Source organism: Paroedura picta, chromosome 2 (genome assembly GCF_049243985.1).
Source record: "Paroedura picta isolate Pp20150507F chromosome 2, Ppicta_v3.0, whole genome shotgun sequence".
Classification (NCBI taxonomy): Eukaryota; Metazoa; Chordata; class Lepidosauria; order Squamata; family Gekkonidae; genus Paroedura; species Paroedura picta.
The window spans coordinates 5,392,601-5,409,951 of NC_135370.1; the positions used below are offsets into that span (position 1 = coordinate 5,392,601).

General features: G+C 46.4%; 1 protein-coding gene across 5 annotated transcripts in view; it reads right to left on the reverse strand.

Annotated features, from left to right (window-relative positions):
- PLEKHM3 (pleckstrin homology domain containing M3) overlaps nt 1-17,351 on the reverse strand; it is a 180,873-nt gene that overhangs the window by 14,328 nt on the left and 149,194 nt on the right. For 2 of the 5 annotated variants that reach the window (XM_077319269.1, XM_077319270.1), the window contains exons 6-7: nt 12,912-13,069; nt 10,986-11,866 (exon numbers count right to left, since the gene is read on the reverse strand). In XM_077319269.1, the coding sequence (XP_077175384.1) occupies nt 11,206-11,866; nt 12,912-13,069 (819 nt within the window). In that variant the 3' untranslated portion in view covers nt 10,986-11,205. Of the gene's footprint in view, nt 1-10,985; nt 11,867-12,911; nt 13,070-17,351 lie in introns of those variants that run through there. The other 3 variants (XR_013227978.1, XM_077319268.1, XM_077319267.1) reach the window with 2 other exon arrangements.

Below are 17,351 nucleotides of genomic sequence, written 5' to 3' on the forward strand. Positions count from 1 at the left end.
AGATTTTCAGCGAGGGAGAATATAGGCCTAATTTAATATAATTATGGACTCAAACATTCCAATGCTGGCCACACAGAGGAATTTGCAGGCAGGAGTTATTCAGATATTGAGTCGCCAGGGGAAGGAAAGGCAACTTTCTACGCTGGTATGTTGTATCTACAGTTCAGCAGGCTGCTCTCCCACGGTCACTAGGATTTTAAAACATAGCAGCAGACAGGATCCCAGCTGTTCACAGTTGTGCAGTCTTGGAATCTCATGGATTTTTTGCTTTACAGCTTCACTACAGCATATCACTCATTATTTGGGATATGAACAAGCACCAGGAGAAAGGCCCTGATGACATCCCAGGAAAACATTGGGGCCTTTAAAATCTCATTGTCCCCACCATACACCAATACTGATGTTCTCAAGCCAATTGCCCCCTCCCCAATTAGGGAGTTCTGACTCCATGGAGTGACGACAGAGCGTCTATTTGGCATATATTCGCGCATTTATTCGCAACCACTCCCTCCCTCTCTCCACCCCCCCCCCCCCGCATTCTTCACAGTCAACTGGAGAATGTCAAAGCATACCAGGAATTTGTCAAAACTGGACTGCCTAAAGGATTAAGGAAGAGTGAAGCCCACCTGCTATCTTCTACCCAAACTCATTGTGCAGGATCGGTCAGGGACAGGAAAGAGAGACGGATGGCTCTAACATTTAAGAGCCAACATATCGCTTAAACAATCTGCAGTATAGGGAGAGACCGATCTTGTAGATCCAGCAAAAAGTTATTCTTTGGTAAGAAGAGGAAAGAATGAGGTGTGGTTGCAGCCAGGGCCACCAGAAAGACAGGCGTGAAGAACTCTTTTCAGGGATATCTCCCAAAATACCATCTGCAATGCAGGATCCTGTTGTGATTTGTTGTTACCAGGATCTCGGAACCTTCCACAAATCAGCATTTTTCTTCACTCAGTGATCCATTTGGGTTTTATTCCCTCTGGAATTGTGGGAATCAATACAGGGTTGCTTAATGGTTAAGAGCAGTGGGTTCTAATCTGGAGAACTGGATTTGACTCCTCCTCCCTGTGAAGCCTGCTAGGAGACATTGGGCCATTCCCAGTTCTCTCAGAGCTCTCTCAGCCCCACCTTTCCCCAAAAAAGTGCCAAATCAAGACAATTTAGACTAACAGCAAAAGCAGATTCTCAACTGATAGTTCTCTGATCCTATACACATTGACTAGAATAAGACTTATTCCTTACAAGGTTTAGTTAGAAGCACCTTTAGAGGCTGACAGCATAAACAAATGATTATTCTTGTTTGTGATTCAGTTAAGATCGATAGCATGGATGGCCAGCTATGGCAGAAAAGATGGAAGGAGTGTGCTTAACCTAAGAAAGGCAGGTCAGGAGGACATTACGAATACCAGGGAGAACATCATCTAGAAGGAAGAAGGAGAACAACTGTTCATTGTATTCGTGAAGGTCAAACCAAGCTGCGGCCTGCTTAATGCAGGAAAATAAACAGAGATTCAACTTTATGAGAAAATGGTGGCGTGAGATGACTCGATATGACGTTCTGGAACCCTTTTTTTCCTGGAGGCTAAATGTGTGCTGGACAGAAGTGATATTTTAGGTTTCCCCCATGATATAGGGAGCACAGCGCTCCCCTGGGTGGGTTTATGAAGGACATAGGTGGCAATGGAAGCTCCTCTTCCACAGGGCTGCTGATTATAAAGAGCAGTACGCCTATGCAGACTTGAATGTAGCCATGTAAATGGGATCTTCCTAAGGTCAGGGGAATGGAAAGAACTCACGGTGCTTGTGGAAGGGGACAGGCAGGGAGGGCATGGGCAAGCAGTCTACATCGTATGATGGACCTAGTCTCCAATAGAGGACACTGTAGCTTGGAAGTCTCATTGGGCCTTATCTCATGGCCAACCAGCTCACAGTGATCACGGATTGGCTGAGTCAGAGGTTACCTTGCAACAATGAACTGGATTGGCTGGGATGGGGGTAAGAGAGAGAGAAAAAAACAGAGTGCCATTCTGAATAACAACACTCAATTGGTTCTGCCTCCTCCCCATTTGATCGGATGCAAGATCCACAAGTTTTGGAAGGAGTTTTATCTAAACCTTGAACCGACTACAGATGTCAAAGCAGAGGATCTGCCTCGCCCTTATGGCGATTCAGGACAGAATCTGGCAGGCTGTAACAAATCCCATAATAATAAGAGACTTTTTACTTTTTTTATCCTGTATTAGTTTTGTTAATGCTGTTAGTAGCCCTGGGTGAGGAACAGCAGCAGCTATAGTTACGGCTGTAGTTTATCAACATGGTTGCCAACCTCCAGGTCAGACCTGGAAATCACCTGCTATTTCAGATCTATTATTCTATTATTCTAAGCCCTGTTTAGAACATCCTGTAAAAATTAACATACAATTGATGCAACAAAGCAAAAACCATGGAGTTGAGGTTGAAGGGAAGATTCAAACCGGTGTCCCCAACGTGGTACACGGACACATTTCCAAGGACTCACCAAGTCCTTTTAGAAATTAGAAGGGGCTGGATGGGTGTTTGCCTAGCAGGGCATCTGAGTGGTTGTGCATATTAAAAGGCCTTTATTATTGATATAAAACCTTGCTCCCTGACATTTTGTGGTTGGCTCCATCTCCTGTGGCAGCCATTGTATGACTGTTTCAAACCATTTGTGTAAGAATTCCAAAAGTATCTATAGGTTCAAAAGGAAAATATGGAATGTAATGAGTTGCTGAATTTTGTTTTCTAGCGGAATTCTAGATCCTGTGGTAAAGCAAGGGGTGAAAGAATAATGAACTCACTTAAAGAAGCAAAGTCTCCTAATCTGCAGGTAACCTTCCTCCAAGGAAGACAATGAGGTGGTTTCGTTGTCTGCAACACCTCCCAGAATTTCAGCTATGGTCTCAAATGCACACCTACCTGTCCCATTGTGCCAAGATTGAAGATGCTGCAAGCAGCATTTGTGAACCAGGAGAAGCACCTGTGTTAGACGAGAGGGTGTTCCTCAGAACAAAGCCTTCAGTGCACTTATTTACTGAACCTGAATTACTGGTAAAGCCTTTGGCCTCCTCCGCTCAGATCCTTTGGAACACACATCCAAGGGCATTGCGGAGAGAAGCACAAAGGCGAGGCTGGCTTTCATTGCTTTGAAGATGACAATGCAGCAGAAGACAATGACAGGAACTTGGAAACAGACAGCTGGTGCCACAGAGAAGTAGCCATTTCTGGTGTATGGCTTCCCACACTTACAGTTGCCCTCAGAGGGCACATGTTGCCCACTGCTTTGGGTAGCAACTGCTGAGGGAAAATGAAGTCACTTTGGAACTCTAAGGGCCATTCCGCATTCGTCCAAAATAGCACAATGGTTACTAATTGAAATTGCTACAGTTTTGCCGTTATGCACAACGTCGTTGACAATCTGCAACACTCCTGAAACCGATCTGCAAAAAGCGCTTCGTTGTAGCGCTTTCAGGGAAATCCCAAAAAGTGGATTCACCCTCCGGAAAGCGCTACACTCCTGCAACCAATCTGCAACACTAGCGGGAAAGTTCTGTGCGTTACCATTGTTGCAGTTTCTGCAAAGTCCCTCCCCCTGGCTCTCTCCTCTGATCTTCCGGCGAAGCGATCGCCATTTTTTTTTCTCCGAGTGAGTGGAGATCAACGCACCGGCAAGCCTTCGTTTACCCAGCGAGGCTTCCCCGGCTGCAGTCCCTCTGTTTAAAGTCACCAAACACAAGCAACACAGAGGCCCGTTTGCTGGTTTATTTTCCCTTTATTTTTCACACTGTTTTCGGCTGAAAATCGCTCCCGTGAGGGGGGGGATTTTTTTTTTCACTCGGGGGGAGCGTGGCAACGATGAAACGGCAGCTCAAACACCACCTGCTAGCTGGATGGGTCTCTCCGTTGCAACAAATCAACGCAGATTCGTTGCAACGTGTGTGTGTGTTTTTTTTTAAACCTTCCTTAAAGGGAAAGGGGCTGTTTGGGAGCATGATAACGGCCGCCCATTGGCTGCTTGATGGCCAGGGGCGGGACACAGCTCAGCAATAGCGCTTCCTGGTTAGCGATTTTTGCCGAGACCGGAACCCTGTGGGAAACGATAGAAACGCAACTGGATTCCACTACAAAGGCAGGTATGCATAACGATGAATTCCACTATTTAAAATGGCGATTTTTCGTTCCGCAAACAATTTGCAACATGGATCCCGGTGTGGAATGGCCCCAAGTGGAAGTCTTTCCATTGGATGGGAAACCAAACAGAGAAGAAGAAGAATTTGGGAGCGTTTTATAATAGTTAAATGCAGCAAAACTGGTGGTGGTGGTAGTGATAATAGATTGTTGGAGCGGATGGAAGGAGGCCGGCCGGGCACAGTGCAGAAGCCCTGGCTAATTAAGTGAAATGATTTTGTTTGCTTTGGAACCATTTGGCCAACAAAGGAATGTGTTGCCCTGATTAGGGAGAAAAGGCTGTGTAATACGTGTGTGTATTCAAAGCCAGATGAGTGCATTATCCAGGTATTCAGTTCTGTTTGCTCAAGGGCTGACAAAAAATGAATGCTGAGCAAACACCTGCAAATGGAAACTCCAACTCTTGAAGACAGAGGGGAGGTAGGGGGAAGGAAGAAGAGGAGGCCTTCGGGCGAGATTTATCTGTCTCAACTAGAGAGGAAGAGAAATCACATCCAGGAAACAGGCCCACTAGTTTTCGTTAAGGCAACCTTTTCCAAACTTTTACCATGGAAGAGTCCCTGAGATATTTTTCAGGCTTTGAGACGCCCCAGAATCAGACTGGAAGTGATGTCAGCTGGCCATGCCTCCCTGCCACACCCGAGGAAGACTGGGGGGAGAGAAAGGAGGCATCCATCCTTTCCCAGGTGCAGTAACTATGTGAGAATGCCACGCCCAGGTCAATAGAAGCATCTGGTTCCCTGCTTTCATGGCAATGCCAGGAATAGCTTGTGCCCCAGTCCATTAAAGCAGGATATAGGGGAAAGGCCAGGGAGCCCCACAGCTCTGGGAAGCCCCAGTTGGGAATCTCCACTTTAAAGGACTGACCACGTCATAGAATCATAGAATCATAGAATCATAGAATCATAGAATCATAGAGTTGGAAGGGGCCATACAGGCCATCTAGTCCAACCCCCTGCTCAACGCAGGATTAGCCCTAAGCATCCTAAAGCATCCAAGAAAAGTGTGTATCCAACCTTTGCTTGAAGACTTCCAGTGAGGGGGCACTCACCACCTCCTTAGGCAGCCTATTCCACTGCTGAACGACTCTGACTGAGAAAAACTTTTTCCTGATATCTAGCCTAGATCGTTGTACTTGAAGTTTAAACCCATTACTGCGTGTCCTTTCCTCTGCAGCCAGCAGAAACAGCATCCTGCCCTCCTCCAAGTGACAACCTTTCAAATACTTAAAGAGGGCTATCATGTCCCCTCTCAACCTCCTTTTCTCCAGGCTGAACATTCCCAAGTCCCTCAACCTATCTTCATAGGGCTTGGTCCCTTGGCCCCAGATCATCTTCGTCGCTCTCCTCTGTACCCTTTCAATTTTATCGATGTCCTTCTTGAAGTGAGGCCTCCAGAACTGCACACAGTACTCCAGGTGTGGTCTGACCAGTGCCGTATACAATGGGACTATGACATCTTGTGATTTTGATGTGATGCCTCTGTTGATACAGCCCAAAATGGCATTTGCCTTTTTTACCGCTGCATCACACTGCCTGCTCATGTTTAGTTTACAATCCACAAGTACCCCAAGGTCTCGTTCACACACAGTGCTACCTAGAAGCGTATCCCCCATCCAGTAGGCATGCTTTTCATTTTTCTGACCCAGATGCAGAACTTTACACTTATCTTTATTAAATTGCATCTTGTTCTCATTTGCCCATTTTTCCATTGTGTTCAGATCTCGTTGAACTCTGTCTCTATCTTCCGGAGTATTTGCCAGTCCTCCCAATTTGGTGTCATCTGCAAACTTGATGAGTAGTCCCTCCACCCCCTCATCTAGATCATTAATAAATATGTTAAAAAGTACCGGGCCGAGCACCAAACCCTGAGGTACCCCGCTACTCACCTCTCTCCAGTCTGATGAAACACCATTGACAACAACTCTTTGAGTGCGGTTCTCTAACCAATTCCCTATCCACCTGACTATCTGAAAATCCAGATTGCAGTCATCATAGCTCATGTGTGAGTGTTGCAAGATGTTGTAGTTGTCAGCCTTTCCCTGGTGTCTGCCTCTTGGTGATTCAATGGCACAGCTGTTGCCACGATCCATGATCCTACACCGCCTCCCTCGGCTGTGCAGTGTTCTGTTCAATGTCCACTCTGACTGCGTCTAACCACTGCAGCCTTTGTCGGACTGGTTTCCATTTACCACTGACTAATCCTAGCATAATTGCTCTCTCCATTGAGTTGGGTCACATGATATCAGGAAAAAAAATTTGGATCAGGAAAAAAATGTTCACAGTCAGAGTAGTTCAGCAGTGGAATAGGCTGCCTAAGGAGGTGGTGAGCTCCCCCTCACTAGCAGTCTTCAAGCAAAGGCTGGATACACACTTTTCTTGGATGCTTTAGGATGCTTTGGGCTGATCCTGCGTTGAGCAGGGGGTTGGACTAGATGGCCTGGATGGCCCCTTCCAACTCTATGATTCTATAATTCTAAATTCTATGATTCTATGATATGATTGCTAGATGACAAAAGTCCAAATCCTAAGCCACTGGCAGATTTTACCTGAGATTCACGGCTGTGTGGATCCTCCTCTAACCATATTCCCCGATCCCTATGAAGAACAGGTAACGTTCCCTGACAAGCCAGGCTAAAGTTAAGGCCATGGCAGGCAAGTCGCAAGACACATAAACACACTTTGCTTTCTAGTCATTCAAGAATGGAGGAGGGCCCTAAAGTGCTACAAACACATCAGGGAAAGGTGGTGGGGGAGGGCGGTGCCGGCAGCGGCGTGACAGCGGGCGCAACCATGCAGGCGCGGAATTCCCATACTCTCCAGACGTGCCCGTTCACCGCGCAGTGGTGCCTCCCCACTGGCTCCCCGCAGGCCCGGCTCAGCTCGGCCGCCATCAGCCACAGCTTGGCTATCTCCTCCTGCACCACGGGCTGCTGCTCCTGCCCATGCCGTACTGCTAACTCCCATGACAGGTGCCCATTCTCCTCCTCCAGGAGGACCCCCACCCCACATAGGCACACAGGCAGCAGTTCAGCTCCCGCAGCTCAATCTCCTCGTCCTGCAGCTCACCCTGCATGGCTGCGCCTCCACCCGCTTGCCTTGCCGAGCATGCCTGCCCTGGCAACTGGTGCGCCCACTCCACTGAGTAGCGCTGCTTTGGGTCTGGCCCTGGCTGGGTGGGGATGGGTAACCGAGGCCAGAAGGCCTGAGAAGGCAACTAGAGAGCAGGCTCTGCTGGACACACACTCTGGTCCGGCCCAGCCTAGCCCAGCCCAGCCCAGACATGACGAGAGGTCTGCTCTCGGGCCCGCCTGTGTTGCCTCCCCCAATCATGGGTTTTCTTGGCTTCTCCCCCACCCTTCTCTCCAAGGGAGACCCAAAGTGACCCACATCCCTTTACTGATGTCTCCAAATAAATTTTGCTGACACACAAAAGCTGAATAGATCTTTGTTGGTCTTAAAGGTGCCCCTGGACTCAATTTTTCTTCTTCCAAATCATTGGTTTTCATTACCCGCCCTTCTCTCCAAGGGGGACCCAAAGTGGCCGACATCGCTCCTCTTCCATTTCATCCATACAACAGACTTGTGGGGCAGATCATGTGTCTGGAGCAGTGGAAAAGAGCAAGATCGGCATGGTGGGACAAGAGGCAGAACGGAACTGAGAAACCCCGGGGGGGGGGGAAGCCAATTTAGATACAATCATCATAAACAGTTTCAGTTTATGTGAAAGAACACTTGCATAATTTTATGGCTGGGGGTCACCACAACATGAGAAACTGGATTAAAGGACTGCGGCATTAGAAAGGTTGAGAACCACTGCCTCACTGTCTGCTAGGCACCAGGTTAAACACACACAGAGGGACCTTTAACTGAGTGGTTATATCTTTTTAAAAAGTGCTTTTATGAATCTGCTTCCTAGCTTGAGGACCACGTGGCAAATATTATTGCTATTGAATGTCATTTTGTACTGTTTTTATGCCCCCACCCCCAGTTTGTTTGTGGTTGCTGTTTTATGACCTTATTGCGTTGCTTATCCAACTGCCCCAAGCAGATATCTATAGAGGAGACAAGACTGATTTTCCTTTTCTGTGCAGAAGGGAAGGAAGAGAAAGACTGGGCAGGAGGATAATGTTATGAGAAAATGGGTGGGGCATATGGGCATATTTAAAACCGAAGAAGAATTGGCAACAGTTTGTTTTTTTAATGGTGGGAACTATGGGAAGCATCAAAGGAATGTGTTGTGGTCAGCTTTCAAGATATCTGGAAACTATTACCAAGTTCCCCGAGGATTTCAGAAGTCTAGTGCTCGGTCTGCAGTTTCTATGCATAGTACACACCCTTAGTAAGCAATAGAACGTTCTGATGGCCAATCACATGGTTGCTTTCCCGGGCAAGGCTTTTCGGTATCAAATACTTTGTTCCTTTCTTTATCCTCATCCGTCTCTTTGTCCTACTAAGCCTTAATCTTAGTTCTTACGCTCTACAATTCGCTACTTCCATTTCTGCAGCACACATTGTTTAATCTGCATTCATGGTTTAGACTTGACATTAAAAAACAAAAAACCACCCACCAACTTGGAACCAATCCAGGGACAGACTGGGCAAATAATTACATAGAGCTGGCAATCTCACCTGATTCAATCTCAGTAAAGGTTGGCCTTGGCTACACAGATCCAGAAATCTTACTTTCAGAGGTATTGAAAATAAGCCTCACTGCAGGCTGTTGGCCAGAATAATCCTGGCCAGCTCCCAAAACCAGTAGCAGGTTCTAAGAACTGATCCTTGCCAAGCAAGTCTCTGAGAAATTGGAGCTGATCAACTGAAATAATTTTTTTTGTTTCCCTTGGCATTTCCTTAGTGATCCCTCCCTCCAGATTGTTTTAATTGTTGTTTTTATGTTTTTTGTATTATTTTAGCTCTGGTTTAAATTGTTTAAATTATTTTTTGTGTCGATTTTGAGATGTGATTTTATTATGTATGTTTTAACTTATGCCACCAGAGAGCTAGAAACCTGAATTCTTATTGTCTTTTATTATCTATGGACTACCACATGTATTGTTCTAATTCTTTTACTGTTTTTATATCAACTGATATATTGATTGCATTGTAATGGCCTATGGCTGGAAACAATAAAGTCTTATGTATGTATGTATGTATGTTTTAATTTGTTAGCTGCCTTGGTGGCCATTATGAGGACAAGAAAGGTCGGGTATCTATTTTGTAGCCATATACATACAATTCCAGGGGATAATGAAAGTTGTATCTGCGGTGCCTACCTTTCCAGGGCCATCAGGAAACCCCAGGGTTTCCTAAAATCCTGGTTGAGAAAGCCTGAGCTAGTTTAGGGTCAGCTACACCACCACTGGAAAACACAGAAGAAGGTGCCATGCTTAGGGTTGGGCAACACCTGGAGATTTTGAGCGGTGGAACCTGGGGAGGGTGGGGCTGGAGGAAAGGAGGGACCTCAGCAGGCTAGAAAGTTGTTCAGTTCACCTTCCAAAACAGCCATTTTCTCCAGGGGAACTGATGTTGGTCATCCGGAACCAGTGGTCACAATAAGGACCATCTGGAGGGTGGCAGCCCTAGCCATAGCACACTCTGTATTTACTCCTCATTGATGACATCCTAAGGGGCCCTCCAAAAGACATGTGTGCACTGAAATTCCCATACTGTGTATCCTCCTGACACTATAGAAGTATGTCCAAAACATAATGCAAGAGTTGCTGGACTCCCAACTCGTTAGGTGGCTAAGTGCAGGTAAGAATCGCTACCCAAATATCTGGCTGAATGATCTGGCCAGGCAGAGAAAGGTTGAAGAAGTGATTCTGGCAGGGAAGAGAAAAGGCCTTTATGCAGAAAGTAGGAAATCAAGCTTCTTGTCGAAGACTGAGGTCCATTCCGCACAACTTAAATGTAGCCAAAGTCTTACCTTTTGTAAACGCTATTAATTTAACATTCCGCTGCATCGCATTCCGCTGCCCGTAAACAAACGGGCTTTGTGATGCAGCGGTAAATCATAGAATCATAGAATCATAGAGTTGGAAGGGGCCATACAGGCCATCTAGTCCAACCTCCTGCTCAACGCAGGATTAGCCCTAAGCATCCTAAAGCATCCAAGAAAAGTGTGTATCCAACCTTTGCTTGAAGACTTCCAGTGAGGGGGCGCTCACCACTTCCTTAGGCAGCATATTCCACTGCTGAACTACTCTGATTGTGAAAAACTTTTTTCCTGATATCTAGCCTATATCGTTGTACTTGAAGTTTAAACCCATTACTGCATATCCTCTCCTCTGCAGCCAGCAGAAACAGCATCCTGCCCTCCTCCAAGTGACAACCTTTCAAATACTTAAAGAGGGCTATCATGTCCCCTCTCAACCTCCTTTTCTCCAGGCTGAACATTCCCAAGTCCCCCAACCTATCTTCATAGGGCTTGGTCCCTTGGCCCCAGATCATCTTCGTCGCTCTCCTCTGTACCCTTTCAATTTTATCGACGTCCTCCTTGAAGTGAGGCCTCCAGAACTGCACACAGTATTCCAGGTGTGGTCTGACCAGTGCCGTATACAATGGGACTATGACATCTTGTGATTTTGATATGATGCCTCTGTTGATACAGCCCAAAATGTCATTTGCCTTTTTTACCGCTGCATCACACTGCCTGCTCATGTTTAGTTTACAATCCACAAGTACCCCAAGGTCTCGTTCACACACAGTGCTACCTAGAAGCGTATCCCCCATCCAGTAGGCATGCTTTTCATTTTTCTGACCCAGATGCAGAACTTTACACTTATCTTTATTAAATTGCATCTTGTTCTCATTTGCCCATTTTTCCATTGTGTTCAGATCTCGTTGAACTCTGTCTCTATCTTCCGGAGTATTTGCCAGTCCTCCCAATTTGGTATCATCTGCAAACTTGATGAGTAGTCCCTCCACCCCCTCATCTAGATCATTAATAAATATGTTAAAAAGTACCGGGCCGAGCACCGAACCCTGAGGTACCCCGCTACTCACCTCTCTCCAGTCTGATGAAACACCATTGAGTGCGGTTCTCTAACCAATTCCCTATCCACCTAACGATCTGAAAATCCAGATTGCAGTCCTTCAACTTATCCATCAGAACATCATGGGGAACCTTGTCAAAAGCTTTACTAAAATCCAAGTAAATGACATCAACCAAATTTCCCCGATCCAGCAAACCTGTTACTTGGTCAAAAAAGGAAACTAGGTTGGTCTGGCAGGACCTGTTGGAGACAAATCCATGCTGACTTCCTTGGATCACCAAATTGTCCTCCCGATGTTTGCAGATTGCTCCCTTTAATATCTGCCCCATTATCTTCCCCACAACAGAGGTCAGACTCACTGGTCTGTAGTTTCCCGGATCATTCTTCCTCCCTTTTTTGAAGATCGGAATAACGTTTGCTCTTTTCCAGTCCTCCGGGACATCTCCAGTCCTTAAAGAGGTTCCAAAGATGATGGACAAGGGCTGTGCAAGTTCTCTGGAAAGTTCTTTGAGTACTCTCGGGTGCATTTCATCTGGACCAGGGGATTTGAACTCATCCAGTGCAGCTAAATGCCTCTCGACAACCTCTCTATCCATGTTAACCTGCCACCCAGACACTATCCTTTGGCTACAGCCATCTCTTGATGTGCCTAAACACTTTGACCTGTGGGAAAAAACAGATGTAAAATAGGCACTAAGCCTTTCTGCTTTCTCTGCATCTTTCGTTAGAGTTTGTCCATCTGCACCCAACAGTGGGCCTATTGCCTCCTTGACTTTACGTTTGCTCCTCACATAACTGAAAAATCTTTTCTTGTTACAATGGGCTTCCCTGGCCAATCTTAGCTCACTCTCAGCTTTGGCCTTTCTGATGATTGATCTACAGTGCCTAGTAACCTGTAGGTACTCTTCTTTAGAGCTCTGTCCTTCCCTCCATTTCCTGAACATTTTCCTTTTCTTTCTTAGTTCCTCTTGAAGTTCTCTGTTCATCCAAATAGGCTTCTTAGAGCTCCTGCAGTGTTTTCGTATTTCTGGAATAGTCATTGATTGAGCATGCAATAGCTCTTGTTTGAGTAGCGCGCACCCTTCACATGCTCCCTTCCCTTCCAGCATTCTCATCCATGGTATGACACTCATCATGTCTCTGAGTTTATTAAAGTTTGCCCTACGAAAATCCAACATTAATTTCCAGGGGGCGCTGAGTAATATTTTTTCTGGAAAGGGGACGGTAGGCCAGATAAGTGTGGGAACCACTGATGTAAATTAAGCACCAGCTCCTATGCCAGCGGAAAAGGTCTTGAGGCATCAAATGAACAAGTACTCGTTGCTACTGGTGTTTTCGGGTTTTTAAAAAAAAGTTTTTAAAGGGAAAGGGGCTTTTCGGGAGCACAGACACAACATTTCATTGGCTGTTCTGTTTGATTGACGGCCAGGGGCGGGAAGAAGCATGGGAAAATATTACCTCCTTTGTTGCGATTCCGGCTAAACCGGAAACCTGTGGGGAAAGAATAGACCGCTACTGGGACTTCAATATTCCACTAGAACTGAAGGTGTCTGGAATGATGAAATTCCACTATTAAATATAGCGTTTTTGCATACTGCAAACATTTAGCAACATTGGTCATTGTGCGGAATGGCCCTGAGTTATCTCTGTTGGCTTTTTCTATAGAAAGATAAGAGTAGCACCAAAGTGAACCAGCACAGTTCCTTACCTGCTTGTAGAAATGTCCTCAAAGGGGTAGAGTATCTCTCCATTGTTGCAGATCTCACAAATAAATCCCTTTTGACTACAAAGGCTGCAGCTGTAGACATGGGATGTTGCGAACTTGATTACCTTCCCAAGGAAAGGGGCCAGTTTCCCTCCAATAACCTGGAAGATAAGAGAAACAAGGCTGTGAAAGAATAAGCACTAGAGAACACAGGATTTTCACCCCACCCACTCTTTTTTGGCAAACTGAACCAAGCATAGTCTCAGATGGATAGCTGCGCAACTCTGCTCTAATATGACTACTGCTTGTTGTTGTTATGTGCGAAGTCGTGGCCGACCCATCGCGACCCCATGGACAATGATCCTCCAGGCCTTCCTGTCCTCTACCATTCCCCGGAGTCCATTTAAGTTTGCACCTACTGCTTCAGTGACTCCATCCAGCCACCTCATTCTCTGTCGTCCCCTTCTTCTTTTGCCCTCGATGACTACTGCTACTACTACTAATAATGTTTTATTTCTAACCCTATGTTCCATACCGCTCATGGCAGATAACAACAGTACAAATCATAATACAGTTCTAATAAGATTATTAAAACATTTGTAACAAACCCCATACAAGTGCAATAGTGCCTAAAAGGCCAAAACAAATTTCTACAATAGAAACTTTGACATGTCCTTACCTGGATAACCCACGCTAGCCCAATTTTGACAGATTTTGGAAGCTACGCAGGGTTTTCTGCAGCTAGCATTTGGATGGGAGACCTCCAAGTGGTTGAGAAGGGCTGTGGAGCCAGGCAACGACAAGCCACTTCTGTTTGTCTCTTGCCTTACAAGTCCTACAGTGGCGGCTGCCAGGGACTCATGGGAATTGCAGTCCATGGGCATCTGGACAACCTCAGTTCGGCAACCCCTGCCCTATGGGGTCGTCATAAGTCAGCTGTGACTTGAAATCATTTCCCACCATCTCGCTTTCATGACTTGCAGAAAGCTGCCTTATGCTGAATAGGCCGTTGGTCTGCTCAGACTGGCAGCGGCTCTCTGAGGTGTCTGGGTAGAGGTCTCTTAAATCACCATTACAACCTTAATGGAGGTGCTGGGAATTGAACCAAGGGGATGATCTACCACTGAGTCACAGTCCTTCCCCATATCCCCTCCCTGGATAAAGCATGCCATTCTTTAAGGAGTTGGTTTTTTTTGTGGGGGCAGGGAGGGAATAATACCATATGTTAATTCAAGAAAGCCTAATTATAGAGCTGGAATCTACCTACAACCATGAATCTGAGGGGTAATTTCTTACCTGGCCACAACTGGGTTAGATAAAAACTTGCAATGTTATGAATGTTATGAATCTTAATTCCCAAAGTCTATCAAAGTCTACTAGAGTCTATTAGACCAGCACCCACTCACTCCTAGTGGAAGAAGACTCAGCCTCCATCTGAACTGTCTGAACGAGGTGGGATGGGATAGATTATTTGTGTTTTGACTACTTGCTTGTTTTATTGTAAATTGAGGCTTTATTGTATTTTAATGTTTTATTCTGTGAACTGCCGTGGGTTCCTAGGAAATGCGGTGGTACATAAATTGAAATAAATAAATAAATAAATAAATAAATAAATAAATAAATAAATAAATAAATAAATAAATAATGTGTTGAAGATTTTAACGTTTTAAATATTTATGCTGTAATAATGGTACTAGGCTTCAAAGTCCGTCCATAAGGATGGGCTTTGAAGGGGCCGTCCCCCCACGCCCTCCCGGTGACCCCCCTGGGTCACCACAGGCCTTGGAGCCTGCCCCGAGGCCTGCGGGAAGCCTTTCCTGGCAGCGCCCCTCCGAGGCGATCACCTGGCTTCATGCGGTGGGCCTGTTCCCAGGGCCACAGGAAGGCTGCCTTGGCTGGCTGCCATCCCCGGCTATTGGCCAGCTTCCCGCGGCTCTGGGAGCAGGCTCGCCACATAAGAGATGCGGCGGGCCTCCTTCCCAGGCTGCGAGTAGCCTCCCCTGGGTGCCCCCCTCCCCAGCATTCCTGCAGCTTCTGTGCGGGCCTCGGAGCTCCGAGGGCCACACAGAAGGCTCCCCAGCCGGCTGCCTACCTGGCGTGTCACAGGGCAGCCGTGTAATGGCAGCCGTTGGGCGAAGACGGGCAACAGTGTGTGCAGGGGTGTGGGCGGGTTGGGAGGTGCGCAGCTGGGGCCAAGGGGCCAATGGACATAAATAATCATCTGTGTACTTTAACAATCATGCAAACCACCCCGAGATCCACAGTGTCAATAGGGGTGGTCTAGAAATTTACTAATTAATGAATTAATTAAACCCACCTTGATGTTCAATATTTAGCTCAAAGCATTTCTGCTTGAAGGGACTTTTCTCCATGTAATTTGCTTGCCATGTATTTGAATAGATTCCTGCCTCATGAATGACTTGCAATGTCTGCAGGTAATAGAGCTCTTTTATTTAAAACTTCCGCAATTCCGTGGAACAGAAAACAAAATATCTGAAGCAAATGACAGCGTCTGCTTCCTTCTGCGGAGCAATGGGAAGGTTTAGTACTTAATACTTTCCCCCCTGGAGTTTAGTGGAGACAGGATTGAGATGCTTATCCTAAAGACTGCAAAGAGGGACAATTGATGAAGGATAAAGAAAACCCTAGAGGATTAGGTATACTTAAAATATACATTGTCAGAAAAGGATACAGACTAGGATTGGAGGCTTCGGCGCCTGAAGCAGCCGGTCACTCCTGATGCAGCCAGCTCTGCACAGCAGAGCTTCGCACCTGCGTGTGTGCACTCACCAGCGCGCTGACGCCCGTGCCTCCCCCCCCCTGCAGCGTGGCACTGGCTGCATCAGGAGCAACTGGCCACTTTGGGTGCCAAAGTGCCCAGCCCTAAGTATTCCACTTGCACAGTGTTATTTCAACCGGCAAGGCCAACTCATAGGGAACCAAAAGTAAAAGGATTCAGATGTCTTTATACTAACGCCCGAAGCATGGGCAATAAAAAGGAAGAGCTGGAACTTCTCATGCTGATGGAAAGGTATGATCTAGTAGGCATCACAGAAACTTGGTGGAATGATTCTCATGACTGGAATGTGATGGTGGATGGATATGAACTGTTCAGAAAAAACAGAATAGATCGAAGAGGTGGAGGAGTGGCACTGTATGTGAAGAAAGGGCTTACCTGTCAGGAAATTCTAGTGAAGGAGAGCATATCTACAGTGGAAAGCATCTGGGTGAAAATAAGCGAGGGGAAAACAAACAGTGTGGTGGTTGGTGTCTGCTACCGACCGCCTGACCAACGAGAGGATGTGGATGCTGCACTTTGTGAGCAGCTTGAGAAAATATCCAAACGGCAGGACCTTGTCATCATGGGTGACTTCAATTTCCCAGATGTGTGCTGGGAAACAAACTCTGCGAAGCGTCCTCAGTCATGCAAGTTTCTGACCTGCCTGGCTGACAATTTCATTTATCAAATGGTAGATGAACCCACAAGAGGTTCAGCCATACTGGACTTAATACTGACCAACAGGCAGTTGGAGGAGGGCAGGATGCTGTTTCTGCTGGCTGCAGAGGAGAGGACACGCAGTAATGGGTTGAAACTTCAAGTACAACGATATAGGCTAGATAGCAGGAAAAAGTTTTTCACAGTCAGAGTAGTTCAGCAGTGGAATAGGCTGCCTAAGGAGGTGGTGAGCTCCCCCTCACTGGAAGTCTTTAAGCAAAGGTTGGATACACACTTTTCTTGGATGCTTTAGGATGCTTCGGGCTAATCCTGCGTTGAGGAGGGGGTTGGACTAGATGGCCTGTATGGCCCCTTCCAACTCTATGATTCTATGATTCTATGATTCTTGGCCTCCCTGGCAGCCTGCAACACGCCCTAAAATGCTGTTCCTGAGGATCTTGGGAACAGTATTTTGGGAAGCATTTTTTGGCTGCCAAGGGAGGAGGGAGCAGCAAAATCACAGTCTGGTGGGTTGATATCCTTGTAACTGCAGAAATGCTACTGGCCTCACCTCATAAAGGTACTCTTAGAATAATCTAAAGCCACTGCAAGAATCATGGGAATTGTAGTCCATGGACATCTGGAGTCATTCTGCACTTTGTGTTATCTGTTGCTGAATTCAGATCAAATTGAACTCGGGTCTTCTTCTATCCCCCCCCCCCCCCCCAATTGAAACAGAAAATGTTCTCCACTTGACTGTGGAAGTTCAGAAGGGGGAGGGGATTCAAATCCAGCAGGAGTCTATTTCTTTCTTTTCTTGAACGGAGGAGGGGGAGAGGATTGTAGACAGCAGGAGGGGGATAAATCCAAGAGGCAGATCTCTGTTGAGAGACGTTAGGGCTTCTGGAGCACAGTCACTTTAAGACAAGCCTTGCAACCGGGAACCAGGAAGGGTTTGAACTGACGTCCTAGCCAGTCAGGGAAGACTGCTTTGCTACAGCGTTGGG